The sequence below is a fragment of the Arvicanthis niloticus genome, chromosome 13 (assembly GCF_011762505.2).
Source record: "Arvicanthis niloticus isolate mArvNil1 chromosome 13, mArvNil1.pat.X, whole genome shotgun sequence".
Lineage (NCBI taxonomy): Eukaryota > Metazoa > Chordata > Mammalia > Rodentia > Muridae > Arvicanthis > Arvicanthis niloticus.
In genome coordinates this window covers 40,184,623-40,204,596 of record NC_047670.1, presented here as the reverse complement: position 1 = coordinate 40,204,596, position 19,974 = coordinate 40,184,623, and the positions used below count along the sequence as shown (strand labels likewise).

General features: G+C 46.1%; 1 protein-coding gene across 8 annotated transcripts in view; it reads left to right on the top strand.

The window, feature by feature from the left end:
- Asap1 (ArfGAP with SH3 domain, ankyrin repeat and PH domain 1) overlaps positions 1-19,710 on the top strand; it is a 299,267-nt gene extending 279,557 nt beyond the window's left edge. For 4 of the 8 annotated variants that reach the window (XM_034516208.2, XM_034516206.2, XM_076911412.1 and 1 more), the window contains 5 exons: positions 4,455-4,524; positions 7,649-7,707; positions 12,479-12,978; positions 14,837-14,959; positions 17,084-17,313. In XM_034516208.2, the coding sequence (XP_034372099.1) occupies positions 4,455-4,524; positions 7,649-7,707; positions 12,479-12,978; positions 14,837-14,959; positions 17,084-17,158 (827 nt within the window). In that variant the 3' untranslated portion in view covers positions 17,159-17,313. Of the gene's footprint in view, positions 1-4,454; positions 4,525-7,648; positions 7,708-12,478; positions 12,979-14,836; positions 14,960-17,083 lie in introns of all 8 variants that reach the window. The other 4 variants (XM_034516215.2, XM_034516213.2, XM_034516216.2 and 1 more) reach the window with 2 other exon arrangements.
- The last annotated feature ends 264 nt before the right edge of the window (positions 19,711-19,974 follow it).

Sequence of the window (19,974 nt, the reverse complement as noted above, 5' to 3'; positions counted from 1 at the left end):
TCTGAAGCTTTTACTGCTGAGTGTTTTGCCATCATGTTCTTTGACTCAGAACCTTAGATATTAACTCATTTACAGACAGCCGTTACTGATGGGACCTGCCTTCGCTGGTGTTTGTGATGGGCTCCGTGCAGCCTGCGAGTCTGACCAGACCCCCACAATAGCCTTTGAGGAGGGATAAGACAGTTTAAGGAGGAGAACAGAGCTTGAGTTTGGCGTTGAAAGACGAATGGAGTAGAGTGAATTCCTCTCAGAATCCTGAGCATCTGGTTATAACCCATAGCCAGAAATGGACCAAACATGTGATTGTGGGAATCTCTCAGGAAGGAGCAAAAGAAAAAGAATGCACCCATCCACATAGCCAGCTAGCCATTGGCACTCCTGCAGGGAGTATGAAGAGTATAATCTGTAGCACTCTTCACAGAGGACCAGGTTACCTTCCTGGCAGACACCCCGTCCAACTTAGGACTTTTCATTCACTAACGTAGCTGATTCTTGCCCACAGTCTCCAGGACAGAACACACTGTTTCCTGGGCTTTAAGGACTTCAGACTAAAGGTTAAGAAGTGTCCTAGTTCTCACAGCTGGTATGTGAGAAGCCAGTGTGGCTGAGAGCCTGCACTTCTCACCCTGTCCACAGGCTGCATTCTGTTGCATGGGATGGCTAGAAAAGGGCCGGAGAGTGAGTAACTGGCTAGCCCTGCTCACCACAGTTGTCTGTTTGCTTGAGAATCAGAGGCCTGGTAATGGCATTGTCCTTGCCAGAGGTAAGGACTGTCCAGCACAGCCCCACTCACTGCTGTGCCTCCTTGTCCCCTGTAGCAGCACTCTGCTCTGTTCAGCCTTGTCCAAGCAAAGAGAACCCTTCCAGGCTTTTCTCCTGCCAAAACTAGTGTCCCAGTGCCCAGAATAACCAGGGCATCACATGACTGAAGTCCTACTTGGTGGTGACTTCAGCCATCTGTCTCAGGAGACTTCTCGGGCAGGTTTGAGATGGGAAAACAAAGGGGTATAAGATCTGTGGGGAGCCCTGACCTTGAAATTGCATTTCATTGAACTTTGCCCCCTTTTCACTTACCTGCTTTAAAACAAACCTATGTATATTTAACACATACATTTAAGTGATACAGAAATCAGGACAGAACCTGTGTTAGTTGCCTCCAGGAGTCACCTCTGACCATTGAGACCTAAAGTTCATGTGCTTTGTGTCCCACAGTCAAAAGGTCTCTAAAAAAAATGGGTCAAGACTCCAAGTTGTTCCTTTCCTATAAGTCTTTTTAAATATAAAGCAGAATATAAAGTGAATTAATTATATTTAATATAATTTTTCCAGTCATTTGTGCTGACTGTTCATATTCATTCCATAAGATAGAATGACACCACCCCAGTTTACTGGCAAGGAAGTGAAGCACGGAGAAGTTAAATTACTTGCTTAAGATCACAAATTGATAACTTCAGAAGTGGCATTTGAACTCACTTCTGAATTTATGACCCGCATCCTACTTCACTGTTCCAAAAACTCCCTGAAGCATACATGCTGCTCATGGTTAGCTCAAAATTTCAGCCTGTGGCTTCTAAGCTGAGTGGTGAGTAAAGCGGAGAATTGGCCGCCTTCTCTCTAGTCGCCTGCCCAGCAGTTGAACGCAGCCTTCTTCCTGCCTCTGTCTGACATACTCAGAACTTTTTGAAGTGGCAAGTTCAAGTTGCATAGTGGGAGAGGAAAGGGTTAAGCCATCTGGGCCTTTTCACCTTCTCCTCTTTGCAGTACTATCTTTCAGAATCTTTCTAAACCTTATTTCTTTTACTTACACACTAGTCAGCCTTGCCTAGCCATGAGAATGACAGGATTCATGTCTACCCACTACAGATGGCTTCCCATCCAGGTCTGAGAAGTCACACTCGGAAAGCCTGCTGGCCCTGTCTTTCTGCAACAGGAGCCATCAGTTACTCTGTTCCAGACCCTGTGTGGGAGATAGGATTTCTAAGGCATGGAAAGAGTTGCTGTCCCCAGGGTATCGGCCTGTTGACTATGTCAACATATGTCAGCATAGTTCCCATCGCATTTCAATGGAAGGACGTGGAGAATAATTACTTTTATATCATGTTCCTACAGACCAGGACTGTGCTCACAGCCCATAGCCTTTCTTCTATTGCTCTCTATTGTAGTAGGCACAATTGTTACTCCCATTGTGTGGGTAAGGAGTTAGAGGTTCAACAGAAAGAGCAACAATCCAGATCAATCCAAGCTCAATCCAGATCACTGTTCACCTGAAATTCAAAACTGGACTTGTTTGACTCCCAAATCTCTACCCTTAATTTCCCCGAAGAGGGTAGGAGGATCAAGTCAGCAAGGAGGATGTTCTTTAGATATGCAAGAATTGACCAAGTGGGGGGGTGACCAAAGAGGGACATTAAATGAGAATTCTTGACAACCAGGCCTTAGGTGTGGGCATTGCCAGCATGCCCTGATGCTCATCTGTGCAGTAGCAGAGAAGAACCACAGTGGAGCCAGGGACCTTCTCTTGCTCCTGTCAAATTCTGTATAATTGAATTAAATAGTCATTTGTTGGAAGTGGTTTCACATAGAAAAAGAATTAGTGGGAACAACAGCTTATTCCCCAAACATTCTATTGTTGTGGCTCACAGAAAGGCTTGGTATTCAGGACTGTGGGCTCAGCGTGAAATACAGTGCTGCAGAAATGCTTGCCTTGAAGGAGATCCCCCTCGAAGGTTCTTGAGAATTGCCATGTGCTGCTGGAAATACATAAAAGGGGAAAGAGCATCTCATTACCAATAAGCAGTAGTCAGTTTACAAGTTGGTGGTACTGTCAAAACCAGTCTGGTTTGCTTCTTCCCGTCTCATTGGTCTAGCATTACAGAACATTCTGTCCAAGAGGTCCGGTTTCATCTCTACTAGTCTCTCCTGATGGGACAGTTTTGTTTGGACTGAAGGGAGAGTAGGTGGTTCAGAGTTTAGACTCTAGAAAGGGCCCCTGGCTGTGTATCTCAACTGACTCTTCACCCAATGTTTCCCCTTGGGCCTTTATTTTAATCTATATGTAGATTGGAGGAGGTGATTAGATTGTTTCTCATGAACATGATTACCTGCAGATACTTGACAAATACCATGCTTGTGATAAGTACTTCATAGATGTTGTCTTCTGTGTCTCTCAGGGTATCCTGAGAGGTCGTGCAGAACATACAGCTATGGTCAGGATTCTTGACTTCACCACAGCTATGGAACCTGCAGTGATTCATAAACTAAGTCTCTCATTTTCTTTTCTTTAAAAGAAGGCTAGAATGCCAGTCTCTCATGTTGCGCAGAATGGCAGCTGACAGGAGAGAACATTGGACATACGTTGTGCTGTGCCATGGGACTCATCATGAAGTAGGAAGTAGTTATTACTCTCTTGTCCTCTAATGTCTATAGGAACTCTGAGGCCCAGCTCTGCCGTACACTTCTCCGACTGTACAGTGGTCACAGAAAGCCTCGCTTACGTTCTAGCCAGTTCTGGCCATCTGCCCAGAAGGATAGATAGATCGCACATCTATCTATCCTTCTGGGCTCTGCTAGATTAGGTGCTGCCCTGGTGGAAATTCTTCTCCCTCTTCCACATGCCATGTCCTCGCTCACCAGCTAGAATTTTAGATGACTGTTTCTTCGTCTTCATAGCTCCCAGCCCAGCTCTGTCTTACTCCATAGTACTAAATCATTCCTTACGTAAATTCCCCCAGTCAGATCCTAAGCACTGCACCAGCAGCCACATAGTCTTAGCTTCTGTCCGTGCTCTGCACTCATGCCTTGCACGTGACATGTAGGTGGTTAACAGTTTTTACACTGAGTGGATATCCACTGTGCAGGTGCCTATGGCGTTGCTGTCAGCAACCCACCCACACATGGGCCTCAGTTGGGAGCTGAGTGTGTTACCTCTGCCTAGTAACTGCCTCTAGACCAGCAGTTCTAAACCTGTGAGTCCCTACCCCTCTGGCAAACCTCTATCTCAAAATAATGTTTACAGTAGAATTTATCACAGTAATAAAATTACAGTTATAAAGTAGCAGTGGAAATAATTTTATGATGGAGATCACCACAACCTGAGGAACTGTATTAAAGAGTCTCAGCATTACAAAGGTTGAGAAATACTGTTCTAGATGAAGTTGATGTTTATTGATTTTTCCTATCCTTCCAGACCAAGGACCAGATGTTTAGCCACTGGACATCAGCAAGTTCTTAGAAATAAGTCAGCATGATCTTAGAAACCTACCAGGAGGCAGGCTGCTCACCCTAGCGTCGTCCTTGGCTAGCAGTAAAAGACACTGGTTTTGTTTTAACACAGGAAATACATGCTATTCTGACTGAGATCTTCTGATGCTTTCTGGAACCTGCAGGATGCCAGTTTGTTGTCCAATGTCTCTAATGTTCATGTCTGAAGATATAACCTTTGACTTTCCTTGTAGGTAATGATGTGGGCCCATCATCTTCAAGTAAGACGGCAAACAAGTTTGAGGGGCTGTCTCAGCAAGCAAGGTGAGCCACTACCTCTGCCTTCCTCTCCTGTTGTGCTCAGAGTTGCTGTGGGCAGACTTACAGACTAGGGCTTTACCTGCCTTCCCAACACTACTCAGTGCAGTACCTGGCAGCACCAGTTAGGAAGGGAAATTGGACATTCTTGCTCAGTCCACGTGGTACCTCCCTGCTGGGCCCCAGTGGGCATCCTTGCCTAGAACAGACCTGTGTGCACAGCCATCTCCCTGATGGCCACAGAGTCATAGAATGATCTGGACACTGTCAGGATGAGTCTTTTTGTTTTGTTTTGTTTTGTTTTGTTTTGTTTTGTGAAACACAGTCTCACACTATAGCCTATGTTGGCCTAGACTTGTGGTACTCCTCCACTGTAGTCTTCAAAAACGGAGTTAGGGCTAGAGAGATGGCTCAGTGGTTAAGAGCACTGACTGCTCTTCCAGAGGTCCTAAGTTCAATTCCCAGCAACCACATGGTGGCTCACAACCATCTGTAATGGATCCGAGGCTCTCTTCTGGTGTGTCTGAAGACAGCAACAATAGTGTACTCACATACATGAAATAAATAAATCTTAAAAAACAAAAAGACAAAAAACACTGGGTTATAGACATAAGCCAACATAACCAGCTCGTTTTTTCTTTTCTCTTCTGTTTTCCTTTTCTTTGAGAAAAAAAAAAAAGGAGGGGGGAGGTCTTACAATGTAGCCCTGGCTGTCCTGGAACTTGCTATGTATACCAGGCTGACCTCAAATACACAGAGGTCCACCTACCTTTCTGCCTTCCTAATGCTTAGATTAAGTGTGTGCACTACCATACCTGGCCTATTTTTTACCTTTTAACTGAGCAAATTTTTTAAGTCTAAAGATTTTTTTTAACATAAGAATGAGACCTGCCGTGTGCGTGTGTGTGTGTGTGTGTGTGTGTGTGTGTGTGTGTGTAGGTGTGTAGAAGGGCTTGTTTGTTTTTAAACTAAAAGTAGTGTTTCTCTCTCCCCTCCATGCACTGAAGTAGGTACTTTGGGAACTTTCCTAAGGACAGGGCTTTTCACCTCTCTTCCCTCTAGAAATGCAGTCAGGTTGCAGAAAGCCGCCTCCACACCTGGCAAGAGAGAATCACCTGCGGGTGGGGAAGGCTAGCTTGGAGTCTATATCAAAGATTAAATAATAAATAAACAAACAAATAAATAAAACCCCACTTCTTTTAGAACTCTCTCTTTTAGCCTCTAACCCTGTGAGATCAGCCAAATTACCATAGTCCTATTTCAGACCGTTTAAATTGTCTAGCAGATGTCAAAGTGGTTGTCCATCCCTGCACTCACCTCCAGCCTGGCTTCATTCTTATTCTTTCTCCTGGAGCTGCAGTCGAACGGATCATCTGCAGAGAGTGCAGAGTAACTTGAGTAAAGTGTAAAGTGCTCACGAAGTGTTTGTAAACAGGATCCAGTTGCTGTGAACTAGACCTATTCCCACTCCAACCCACCCAAAGCACATCTTAGAGCACCAGATCTCACCCTTCCTAATGCTTCAACCTTTAATACAGCTCCTCATGTGTGGTGACCCCGACCATAAAATTAGTTTCATTGCTACTTCATAACTGTAATTTTGCTACCGTTATAAATTGTAATGTAAATATCTGTGTTTTCCGATGGTATCAGGCCACCCCTGTGTGGTGCTGGTACAGGGGCTTCCTGAAAGGCCTCTGATCCTCTAGACTTTGGCCTTACCTGTGTTCAGTGATGCCTGATCAGGCAGCTGTGCCTTCCCAAGAGGAAGCTAAGGCAAAACCTGGGGAAAACACAGTCAAGAATGGAAACTGGGCCCTCTCCTTTTTCACTGTTTCTCATGTCCTCTGAACATGGCAGCTTCCTCTGAATATGGCTATTCCCTGCCCCCAAGAGAGGGAGGTTGTATTGCCCAAGAGCTGGAGAGAGTAGGGAATCTAAGAGCCAGGCAGAAAGGGGAACTCCTGTCATATCCTCTTTCTTTGACTCCTTTTGTTTGGTAGTTAGGTCGATAGGAAAAAGGAAAGATTGGCCAACTCTTGGAACACCAGGGGACAGGGGAAGAGTCCTGAGGTCCATAAGGGATTCTCAGAGGTGCATGCCAGGTGCTCTGCTGTTTTTGCTCCTTGAATACAAGGTGTTCCTTGGGACCCCTGAGGAGCATTTCAGCCTCTTGTGAAGGGGAAGTAGTGGCTTCCAGCTAGCAGATGTCACATTTGATTATTCAAACAACTTGATGCAGACTTGGTCCAGGGACTTAGGTGTTACTTCCCCTACTTATTTGCATGTCCTCCAAAGAGAGGCCACTACAGGACAGGGCTGGACTGCCATCAAAGAAATGTACAGTCAGTCTGTTCTCTGGAAGAGGGGGGTGATGAGGGCTGCCTATGGAATGAAGGCGTGTCTTTATGAGATGAAGTACGTCTATGTGCTGTGCGGCATCAAGCTTCCCAGTGGGCAGAGCGCCCGGAGCTTTCACACATGGTCACCTACCTCCAGAAAGAGCTGGGAAATGAGGGCACAAGTACTTCTTCTCCATCTGGGCCAACCAATGTATAAAAAGTATACCATAATCCTTTGTTAAATTGTCTTTGATAAGATTAGAGACATTGTGTGTGTGTGTGTGTGTGTGTGTGTGTGTGTGTGTGTGTGTGTACGCGTATGCATGCGCACACGTGTGAGAGAGATAGAGGGAGAGAGGGAGGTGGGGAGGGAGGGAGGCAGAGAAAGATGAAAGGGGGCAGCATGCTCTGCTGGGCTTGGGGAATTCAGAAGACAAGTTTTGCAGAGTCAGTTCTCTCTTCTCCCTCTCCATGGGTTCTGGAGATTTGCTGATGATCCTACACCTGTGTGGCCACACCTTTCTCCTGTGAGCCACCTCTCCAGCCCTAGTGAAGAAGTCTGAGTCTTGGCTTGGTATCTCACACCTTTAGTCTTATCACTGAGAAGGCAGAGGCAGGTAGAGCTCTATATAGTGAGTTCCAGGACAACACAATAAGACTAAGACTCTGTCTCAAAAAAAAAAATCCTGAAGCTAATAATTTTGAAATGATTGTAATTAACCTGAATCATAGATCATTGTTAGAAAATGGCACTTTTAGATGCTAAACAACTATTATTTGTCAATCAGCACCAGTTCTGCTAAGACTGCCCTTGGCCCGAGAGTGCTTCCTAAACTACCTCAGAAAGGTAAGATTCCTCATCTTCATATTCACATGGTATTAAAGTGTCACTACCTCTCCTGGGGACAGAGTGCTGCCCCTTTGATTTGCTGATCTGTCCCAGGTGTCTAGAGTAGTATTGAGATGGTACCCAACAAATGTTTGTTAAATGAAGAAAGTAAAACCTGAATTTGTCAATAGAGCAAACACGGTAGTTTCCTTGAGAAAATAACCCTTCTCAGAAGACACACTGCCAGCCCTCAGGTACTGCTGTCCCTCTCAAGTGTTGTGAGACCTTGGGCAAAAGACTCTAACTTTACCCGCATGGAGCACTCATCTGTGTGCTGAGGTTGTGTAAGGACAGGGTGAGGTCATGCTTCAGATGGCCCCCTCACAAGGCAGTAGCACAGGCAGCCTTTCCTGGGATGGCATCTGTCATGCAGAGCAGGGACACCTGTGCCTGGGAAGCACAGGAAACCAGTGTTTACAATGCTGCTGCTTTGCCAAGCATACACTTGGCTCTCTGACCAAACCTTCTGAAAGCCTGACCATGCTTTTCATTTATAAAACGAAATTTCCAGCCTCTTACTACCACACAAATAAGTGCACAGAGAAAGCTCCGCTTGCCTTTAGACTCATGAAGCCCCATCTTAAGCGCCTGCTTAATTAGATCCTTGTGAATGCCTCTACCCAGCAGGCCTGTCTTAGATCTGGGTATATGCTCAGAGGAGCTCTGATGGCTCCAGGTTGTCGGTGCCTGTGCTCAGTGTCCACAGCAGAACTGGCCCCAGCTCAGTGCTTCAGGAGAAGGCAAACCTCAGACTAATGTAGGGACATCAAGATTCACCACTCTGCAGAGCTCTCTGTCAGGTGGCACATCTGCAGTGGGGCTGTGCTCCTGCCGCAGTGGCAGAGTCGCACAAAGCTACTGACTGTGGAATAGGAAGGCTAGCTCCTCTATTCACCCAGTCTGTCTGTCTTCTTCAGAGTGGTGGTGGTTTTCAGACTTTGTCCCAAGTGCGGCCAGCCACAGTCTTTGGTGGCTCCTGGGGCTTTTGCCCAGATTCTGCCCTGTCTCTTTGACACTCAATAATTCTTCCTACCTTGCTGCTTCCTTCCCCAAGATTCAAACCCAAAGGATGCTTAGTCCCCCTGTAGCTGCTGTCATTGTGCCTCTGTCTCTTTCACACTCTCCCCATCCTCCTGACCATGTGTGCGTCCAACAGAAAAAGCTCTCCCTGACATTCACTGACCTCCACTGCAGTATGCTCAGTGGCTGACCCTGTGTGTGCTCTGGCTCAGGACAGAGCCTACAGGAATAGTCATAGTGGCAGTCACAGACCATGACCTCACACGGTTCCCTGCTGTCTGATGCTCCTCACAAGTGTTACCCTCCCTTAACACTGTCCTTTAAAAAAAAGACCCAGTTTCTACAGGGTATGAGCCTGCCCCTGCCACCAGCTTGTGCCCCGCCAGCCTGTGTGTTGGTAGTCCGTGGTCAGGACTGCACTCCAGCTCCTGGCCCCTCCTGCATGACTGTCCTCCGAGTCTCCCATCAGCACACAGCCATGTTTACCAGATCCCCCATCCTGATCTGTGCTCCCCAGAATACCCCACTTTCTCTGTCAGTATTTTCCAATGTTTGAAATTTCTTTGTAACAAATTGCAAAAAAAAAAAAAAAGAAAGAAAGAAAAGAAAAGAAAAGAAAAACAAAAGGCAGACTGTGATGTAGCCTTCCACAGGTGCTCTTGAGACCCCACACTGAAGAGTGTTTCCCTGGTCTTTGTCTGAGTCCCTACTTAGAAATCCGTTATCACTCCACAGCAGGTCCCAAATGTCAAATGTGTGCAATCCTTAAAAAATGACTTAAAAAAATCAAAAAGCTTCTTTCATCTCAACTGTCTCATAAGTGGGTTTTTTAAACAAATTGTTTGAATAAAGAACAAAATAAGATATCTCTTAAGTCTCTTAAAAGTTTTCTGTTTATTTTTATATGAATCATTGCTAAAATAAAGTTTCTGAGGCTGGTAGCCTTCTGAAGAAAAGTGCCTTATTTAGGCTGACAGTTCCAGAAGTGTAAAGTCTAGGAGCTGCATTTGATGCAACAGCCTGCCTTGTTTCTGACCTGGGACATCACGTGGCTGAAGACAGGGAGTATATGTATGTCTGTGTGCTCTATTCTTATAAGGCCACCAGAATCCAGTCATGGGATTCCACCCTCATGACCTTGTCTCACCCATACTACGTCAGAGCCAAGACAGCATTGCGTATGTGCAGCTTGAGGAGACACTCAAGTCATGTAAACTACAGTGCCTGCAGCAGACCATCAATGAATGCTTCAGGGCTTGCTTGCATTCCGGATCTTGCTCTTTGCATCCCCGGTATTCCTCTCTCTCTCTTCTGGGTTTCTGTCAGCTGTCACCAGATGCAGTTTCAAGCTTTGGCATAGCATTTTCTGAGTCACCAACCGTCAGTCCACACGGAGAGGCCAAGGTCCATTCCTTCAGCCACAGCCCTGGTCCCACATGGCACACTGATGGTTTGGTCACACTTGGTTATTGTCAAAGCCGAGCCCCTTTGCTACAGTTTCTTGATATCTCTGTAACACTCTCAGAGCACAGTCCCATGTGGCCCACTTCCTCTGTTTCCCTCATCTCATCTTCAGAGCCATGTGCCACCATGGCTCCCAGTCCTGGATGATGCCTCCAGGAGAGGAACATAAACAGGCTAGCTTTATTTGTGTTGGTTTTAATTTTGTATATGTATGTATAGGAGTCTTTTGCCTTCATGTATATCTGTGCACTGTAAGTGTGCAGTGCCTGTGGAATCCTGAAGAGGGCATTGGATCTCTGGAACTGGAGTTACAGACTGTTGTAAGCTGCATGTGGGTGCTGGGAACTAAACTTGGATCCTCTGGAAGAGCAGCCAGTGCTCTTAACCAAGCTATCTCTCTAGCCCCTAGCTTTATCTTTTGAGCCATGCCACATTGGGCAGCCCATGAATAGGGTTGCGGCATGGACAAGCCATTAGCTGAAGCACTCTCAGGACTGCTGGATAGTAAATAGCACTGAGGCATCCCCTCTTTGTCCTTGGCCCTCTCTTCTGAGGATGCTTTTTCTAAACACATTCCAGTGTGAAGGCAGCACCTTGGTACGGCTCCTTGGTGTATCTTCATGAGCACACACTAAGTGCCCAGCTCCCATACCAAGAAAAGAACCTCAGTCATAAGACTACAGCTCTTACTGAGCTTCAGAGAATCCTACTTAGGAACAATAGCAATGTCACCCCTGTAGAATACTGATGCCAGTCATGTCCTCACTATGAATTCTTTTCATTGACTAATTCATGCCATCCTCATGATCATCCTTTCAGACAAGTTGTAGAGGTGAGGAAGTTGAAGTTCAGAGAGGTTGCATAATTTGATCAAAGTTATACACTGACAAGGTGTGTCAGTTATTGTTGTATTGCTCTTGAAGAAACACCGTGGTGACTCTTATAAAAGAAAGCAGTTAATTTAGGGGTTTGCTTACAGTTTTAGAGGGTTAATTCATCATCATCGTAGCAGGAAACATACAGGCATGGAGCTGGAATCGTAGCTGAGAGCTTTACGTGCTGGTCTGTAGGCAGCTGGCAGAAAGAAAGACTGAGCCTGGCCTGGGTTTTTGAAACCTCCTCCTCTTAACCCTTCCTAAACAGTTCTAGTAACAGTTCTCTAGGGGACAGAGTATTCAAATAAGAGCGAATGGGGGCCATTCTCATTCAAACCACCACCACACAGTGAGTGAATAAGCTAGAATGTCCTAAGAGTGTCACAAGTGGTACACTTCAAGTTCCTACAGTGTTACAGGGATAATTGTACAGAATGGCATTTTCCAGTGGAGTAGGGTGCAGCTATTAGAGAATAGGGGACATTGACCTAGAAACTTGTAAGCACATCAAGTGGCAAAGGCGGTTTTAGACAATGCATAATATAGCAGTGTGTGTGGTGTGACATGTTCATTAGTTTGTGTGTGTCACAGGGTGCCATGGTGGTGTATAGGCAACAGAGAAACCTCTTGCCAGTACTGAGTCAGATAAAATGGGGGAAATAAACACGACTGGAGAATTGAATGGCATGCCGCTTCGCCCCTTCACAAGTAACTTTGTACTTTTGTTGGCTTGTTTGTTTTTTGGTTTATCAACAGGGTTTCTCTGTATAGCTATACTTCTAATAAACTTAAATAACATGGCAAATGCTTTTGCTAAATAATATATTTTAAAAGTTATTCCTATGAACAAATACAGGAGATAACAGAGTATGATGGTGCATGCCTTTAATCCCAGCACTCGGGAGGTGGAGGCAGGTAAATTTTTGAGTTTGAGGCCAGCCTGGTCTACAGAGAGAATTCCAGGACAGCCAGGACTACACAGAGAAACCTTGTTCAGAAAAACAAGACAAATAAAAACAACAACAACAATCTAGGAGGGAACACTTAAAAATTTTTAAATGAGTAAATTTATTAGTAGACTGACATATAAGGAAGTCTCCTTTTCATAAATTATATTATGTGTTCTTTAATCTGGATTGATGTGGTCAGCACGCACTGGCTTAGTGAAGGCCCAGAGTTGTGAGCTGTACTGTAGATCTGTCTCAGTGTCCAACTTTATCCTGGCCTGGGCTAGACTTGAGCTTTGGGCTTGTTCCTCCCCAGTGCTCACTCAGGTCAGTACTCTGGATACTGTTTGCCCTTTGTTCCGTGACCGTGACACCTTCATCTGCTCTGTGCCGTGACTCCTCTCTTGTCATCACTTCCCACAGTGGCACTAAGGAAGACAGAGACCAGCCATCATCTTTCCCTCGACAGAGCCAACATACCACCTGAGACTTTTCAGAAATCATCACAGTTGACAGAGTTACCCCAAAAGCCACCACTCGGAGAGCTGCCCCCGAAGCCTATGGAACTGGCCCCCAAGCCCCAAGTTGGAGAGTTGCCACCTAAGCCTGGAGAGCTGCCCCCTAAGCCCCAACTGGGTGACCTGCCCCCCAAGCCACAGCTCTCAGACTTACCTCCCAAGCCACAGATGAAGGACCTTCCCCCCAAGCCACAGCTGGGGGACCTGCTGGCAAAGTCTCAGGCTGGTGATGTCTCAGCCAAGGTGCAGCCACCCTCAGAGGTCACACAGAGGTCACATACCGGGGATCTGTCTCCGAATGTGCAGTCCAGAGATGCTATCCAGAAGCAAGCATCTGAGGACTCCAACGACCTCACACCCACGCTGCCAGAGACACCCGTACCACTGCCGAGAAAAATCAATACGGTAGGTGGGAGCCAGTGTTAGGTTCTTCTCACAAGGCTCCTGCACTTCTCTTTTCATGGGGCTAGGAACCAGACCCAGAGCTGTATGTGTGCTCTGTACCCCAACACTAAGCAGTATCCTCAGACTGCAATTCCCAAGGATGGGAGGAGGCCATATGCTCCACCATAGGAAGAGAGCAGTGGCCCACACTCATTCTCACCTACTGAAGCATTGGTGGTGATTTGGAGCCTGATGGGTATAAAAATTGGACCCCAGCTGCCATGCTTTGAGACCTGGCTTCAATGCCTGATGTAACTGCCTAGCTAGCAATGTCCTTCATTCTCTGGGTCTGATTCCTCGAGCCCAAGAAGGGCCTATGTGATACTAGCCCAATGGCCAGGGAGTAGTGTGTTGCAGTCCCATAGTGTACACTCAGCAGCTGTGCCTCTGACTCAGGAGACTCGAGGGTTGAACTCAATCTTCTGTAGAATCAGTCTCTGTCCCTGAATTCTGAGTAGCTTCTGAGTGTGTTCCTCACTGTGTCTTCCCACTGGGACCAGAGGGAAAGCCCCAATGGAGTTTGGTAGCCCTCCTGTCATTCCTCTCTCTCACACAGTGTGTCCCACTCTATAATTTACCAATTTTATTTGTATGTAAAAGTGGTTTTTCAAGACCCCTACAATCTTTATGGGAATGTGATACTCCAAGATCTACATAGAACATTCAGGCAGTCCAGGTTAAGGGAGAGAACCAAAACTTTTAATCCTGTGTGTGCCGCTTCTGTTGGGTCATTTTCTTACACCAGTGCTGCACATCAGCACTAAAGGTAACGTGGCCATCCTCCCACGGACTTAAGCCCACTGTGGGCTTGCCAGCCTTCCAGCCTTCCTCAGCACTGTTGACGGCTACTCAAGTCTTTCTGTTGTGCACAGAACTCCAGCTCCTGCTGCCTGCATTGGTGACAGTATTCCACTTAAAACTCCCTGTAAGTGAACACATTGCAGGCCCCAGTCTCTCAGCGCCAAGATGAAAGTCTGCTGCCATGGTTCTACAGATCTTCGAAGCACATCAGCACACATTTCCCAACCCCTCCCCCAGGAGCTCAGGAAGGAACCAGAATCATTAGGAAAGCCAGAGGGAGCCAGGGACAGAGAGGAAAAGACACTTGGCCCAGAGCACGTAAAGAGAGAACTTGCTGTTCTTATTGCCAGTGATCGAAGTAACTGGGTGCTAAAAGTATTCCTTAGAAAATGTTGCCTCTGTTTCCATCTTCCTGTCTTCAGAGAACTGGAAATCCAGCCAAAAAGTCCTGGTCAGAATCACAAGTGTGTAGACCCAGGCTCTTCCCTGGGCTTCCCTGACGTGTCCTGACCTGTTTTGCATGAGACACTAAGAAATCTGTCAGTGCTGCACAGTCAGCATGCAGAAGCTGCACATTTTGCTTTACGTAGTTTCCAAACAACTTTTTTTTTATAGCTTTTACTGTCATTTCTCTGCAAGCTTATGCTGGAGCAGGGTGGACAGTGGGAAGACAGGTCTCTTCGCGCATTTCCAGAAAGCTGAGTTGTGGTCACTACTTGCATTGGTTGCTGTCTGCCGAAAGTTATCTGCTGATTTCAGCCAGAGGAGGGACTGCCATTCCTGAGAATATACAGTACCCAGGGGACGTGTCAGCCTTGTACACACACACACACACGCACGCATGCGCGCACGCGCACGCACACGCACGCACACACACACACACACACACACACACACACACACACACACACACACACACACAAGAAAGCCAGGCTGGGCTCACTACCTATGAAGAGTGCTGTTCTGTTTTGCCCTTGGTATCTGCTCTCCACTCAAACCTGTTCTTTTGTTATTGCAGGGGAAAAACAAAGTGAGGCGAGTGAAGACCATTTATGACTGCCAGGCAGACAATGACGATGAGCTCACATTTATTGAGGGGGAAGTGATCATTGTCACTGGAGAAGAGGACCAGGAGTGGTGGGTATGTACCTGGGTTTATCTGATTGACCCCTTCATTTCTTAGCCTCCACTCCTTTGGTGGCTGTGCAAATCCTGCCTGGCAGGTGTGTGACTCACCCCACAGCCATCCCATCTGCCCCTCTGTCACTGAGTTTATGCTACAAAGAGACAATCTTACCTTGAAATGGGCCACGAGCATTAACATTTATGTTACACTTTCCCCCATGATGTCATATGACAGCCTAGCTTTTTGTGTGTATTTTCTAGTTGTTCAGTTACAAAGCTCAAGCTCAAGAGCTTGGGTCACAGTGCATGGCCACAGAGCTAATTCCAGGGCAGGCCTGGCTCTAAACCAGAGCTGTTGCTCTCACCTCTGTTACTCTCTGAGCCAGGAGGCAAAGGCTATGGCCCCATGCAGGCTCAGCCCTTAAACCAGTCCAGTCTTCAGTTAAAGAGAGCACAGTGTTAGAATGTTGAATGACACGGTCACAATTGTGTCTACAAATACAGTCCTTGTTTCCATTTCTCAACATCAGCATGAATTTTTACCTCCTTCCAAGAGAGGCTCATATCTGTCTGCCAGGAAGTGACCTGCAGTTCCTGGTTGGGCTAGCAGAACCAGTGGCTGCCCAGAAACACACATTCACTTGCTTGCACATGAGCACACATGCACCTTCGGCTTTCTTCTTCTGGGCCTGCAAGAACTGTAGGCTTTGCTTTGACTGAAGTAGTTTTCTCAGCGGGGGTCTGGGTGGTTTTGCCACCCTAGGTCCTTGGACTCCACACTATCAGGACATGTTTTAATGATCAGGACCTGGGAAATAGACTATGGGCATACAACGAGTAAAAGTCACGTGTGCTACTGACACTGTACAGTCCTCAGGGAAGCTCCCCAGCAGGGTATGTCAGCAGTACTGAGGCCAAACAATCCAGAGGGCATGCTTTTCTTGGATCAGGATGAGCTGGGAATACTCAGAGGCCCTTCCTTGGCAGAGGCTCTTTTTTGGCAGAGGCAAATCTGCTCCCAGTGTACACTAAAAGGCCAGTTTAGGACAGTGAATTGGAGTCCAAAGTCCCCCAGTGGTGTCAGTTTTAGTCCTGGGGACTTGAATTAAGCTTATCCTGTCTGTAAAGCTGTTTCCCCTGGAGGGTGTGGTAGTATCTAGAGCTCATTCTTGTTCAGTCTGTTAAGGTTACTGCATTGATCCTGCAGTGACTCCAAATGAAACTTTTAGAAGAAAAAGGAACATTTTTATGACTTCAGAATGGTACCTCAGGGAAACTCTATGAGCCTTCAACCCACACTCGTCCCAGTAAAGAGCTTAAAATCCTAATACTCAGGAAACCTGAGCACAGAACCAACTGAGATTGGTAGGAGAGAGGTAGGCCAGGTCCTACAGTAATCATATTCCTGAGGAGACTGAGAACATGAAGGCATAGGCACAGCTCCTGAGTCCATACCGGGCTCTACTACAGGTATTTGAGGGAAGGAAACGGAAAGCTGGCCTGTCCGGCTTTCAGCTCAGCTCTCTAGTGCATCCTTCTGTGTATCCAGTAGGTGTTTACAGCCAGTGCATGTTCTCTTGCTGTGCTTTCTATGGAGAGCCCACAAGAGGATGCTTTTCAGTGCAGTTAACATCAATCTCATGGAGGTAATCAGGGAAGTTTTGCAAGTCACTGTGGCTTGCAGGTTATGCTGCAAATGGTAAAACTGCCATAGGCTACTCAGTCTCAGACCACGGATGACATCTGCGGTAGCCAGAAGGCACAGGACCTTGCTGTGTGCATAGTTGTCCTGTTTTAATCTTAATCACACAAGCCTGAATAGGGGCTTTTTTTTAACCAAGTTTTATAAGCAAGAGGTTTATCAAGGTTTGTCTGAGCTGATCCGGGGGATGGCTATGTGGACACCTGATGCCTGTGGAAGCCGTCCTCAGTAGTTCCATCTCCGCACAGCACCATGGGAAGTGCTGACCCTCTGAAGGCCGAGGACTTGTTCTTGGTGCCATTGCTTTGCCATGCTGTCTGTTAGTATCACTGTGTAGTAGTTCACCCCAGGCCTACATGCAGACACAGGGAGGGCCCTTATCCAGTACACCCATCACTGCCTGCCATCTCCCGTCTAACTACTTCTTTCTCCCTACAGATTGGGCATATCGAAGGACAGCCTGAAAGGAAGGGTGTCTTTCCAGTGTCCTTTGTTCACATCCTGTCTGACTAGCAAAAAGCAGAACCTTCTGTCCGTCCACACCCTTCATGCCAGACCGCTGCCTCCATGTAATCCTGTGTACAACATGTATATAGCTGCTGTTACAGACCAAGAACTCATGGAAGGGCCACTCAGGAGGGGAATATAGTATGTATTGTAAATATCCTGTGGTCTTCTGCCTTCACCAGTATTAGGGTAACCTCGGGACCTGGTGCGCCTTACTGGTTTGCCAAAGCCATCCTTGGCATCTAGCACTTACATATCTCTGTGCTGTTTTCTGAGCAAACAAAAAGCAGGAGTATAGGAACTGCTAGCTTTCCAGGTGAAGAGTCTGCAGCAGCTGTCGAAGGGTGCAGTGCTGACTCCTAGCAATGCAGTATTCTCAGTGGCGTTACTGAACATGCAACATTAGCAGAGGTGGCTTCTGCGCTCTGGGTGGAACGTTAAGTTAGCCCCTGGCTGGCCAGCCTGTAGTTATCTGTGTACACAGTTTACAGCTACAAAACCTACTTTGGTATTTATTACAGAAAAGTGTTCAGTTAATTGTGTTATTCCTTCAGCAAATACTCACTGACACAAAATCCTCTGCAGCATTTTCCAGCACATGCAGCCTCGTGCAAGTTTAGATGAGTGGATTTGTACATCTATGGCAAGTGGCCACCCCTGAGATATTACCTCATTATGCAGAAGTAACATATCCTTCATGACTATTTTGACAAAAGCTTAAAACCACATCTGATGAAGTCCACTTTGAGGAACCAAGGACTGCCAGAAACTATTTGCCTCTACGTTATGCATGCATCTAGACGCTTACCCGAATTCTGCCTTTTATAAAGGAACAAACAGTATGAAGAAGTGAACTGTACATTTTTAAACTTGATTGCCATTAAAACAGAAGTTACAAGATTGCAACAATACTTGTTTCTGGTCACTCATTTGGCCTTTTCCAGAGTGTTTGCACATCGTGTTGACCCAGCACCCCCAATGGTACTGACAAGCATTCGACATGACTTTCTTCATTTTGTTCTTGATTAAACCTTTACTATTCACAGTGGAAAACTGTAAAGTCGGTCTTTCTGTTTTCTCGTGCAGAATCCCGGTGCTGACACCACTTTTTTTTTTTTTTTTTTTTAATCCTTCCTCTTCTCTTCCTTAAACTCAAATGCTAGAGTAATTTTCTTACCCTCAACTTACCCAATGGACACGTGCCCTTCAGGTCAGTTATAACCAAGTTGTGGACGCTGCTATGAATTGCACTGTGATAAAGCTCTCTGCAAGCCATCTCTGTCTGTCTGTCGTCTGTCTGTTGTCTGGCTGTCTGGTTTGCTGTTGCTTGTGTTTTTCTTTATTACGATTCTTTTCCCATTCAGCACATTGCATTTCCATCTTTGGTTTCAGAGTGAGTTTGTGGAAAGGGTGCAGTAGCTGTTTGTGCTCCTGGGTCCAGGACTGCTGTGATTGTGAGGTGTGCTGTCACATTGGCTTCAGTTCATCTTGACCACAGCACAGAAGACAAATAGTCTTAAACAGATCATCTTGCCGATGAATTAAAAAAAAAAACACTGATTTCACAGAAGCAGAGTTTCCACGAAGCCTGTGGGAAGAACCCTGTTGTAGCCACAGTGCTTGGTAAATACTAACTCAGTTCTGCCTTGGTGGTGACAGTGAGAACTCTGAAATAAACCTTGCATGACAAACCTGCAAAATGCTCTATCAGCTTTTACTGGGAACTGATCTTGAGCAATTGCTTTCATAGTGTCTGAGCACCTGTGTGTCCCCACACCAAACCAAGAGCAAAAAGTGCCTGTCAGCATGCTGGTGTGTGGCCAGCAGCACCTGGCAGCCATAGTGGTTTCAGGAAAGGGGTGGTGACCCAGTGTGCCATTTCGTTCACACATTCTTAAGACCTGTTGAAGTTGCATTGTGGAGGTCTAGGCTGTCTTCTGATTTGAACATGAGCTGGTTTTTAAACAAACAAGCTCCATCTGTAAAATGACGAAGAGTTGTTAATCTCTTCTGCTGCAGGGACTCACACAAATGTATGTTCACACCTTTCTTTTGGTTTTTGTCTGTTTCCCATCAGGAATTTTGAGTTTTCTCTACTCCATTGTACTGTGGGACATAGGAAAACTAGGTAGACATTCCTTTGGCAATCTTGTTAAGTTTAAATCTCACCTTGTTCTGGAAGGGGGTAAGCCACTATCTACAGTTTTATACATGACATAATATTTTAAACATATGCAATCTTAAGAAAGATCAAATTCATTCCTTTGTCTCCCCAGAAGGGAAAAATTACGTCTGCAAACAGTGTGTCTTACTTTCCTGTTGGACAGCAATTGTTATTTATTTTTTTATTGCCTACTTGGACATGGTGTATAGGAGCCCAGTCATGCCTGCCACTAGTTAAATCCCACATTCGTCCCTGGGAGTTACCATGAAGCATCAGTCCACTTTTTATTTCACATGTATTTAATGTGACAGTCTCTCAGTACTGTATGTGTTAATTTCTACTTTTTTAATATTTAAAATTGCTTTTAAATAAACATATTCTCAGTTGTTCCCAAGCACCTGAAGTCAGGCCATTTTGTGAGTTGTCCACTACTTTCTGACTCAAACAAACAAGCTAAATGGTGTGTATTTGGGGCAGAGACCGGGAAGCATGAGACACTCTGTCACAGCTCATTCTAGATACATAACAGTGTGTGGCCTTCCAGGCTCGCCGGAGTCCCCTCTCACTCCCACCGTGTGTGAAGTTTTCATGGGGAGACAAACAACTGTTCATCCCAGATACGGCATTAAGGGCAGACCAGACAGTTCCTCCAAGTCTG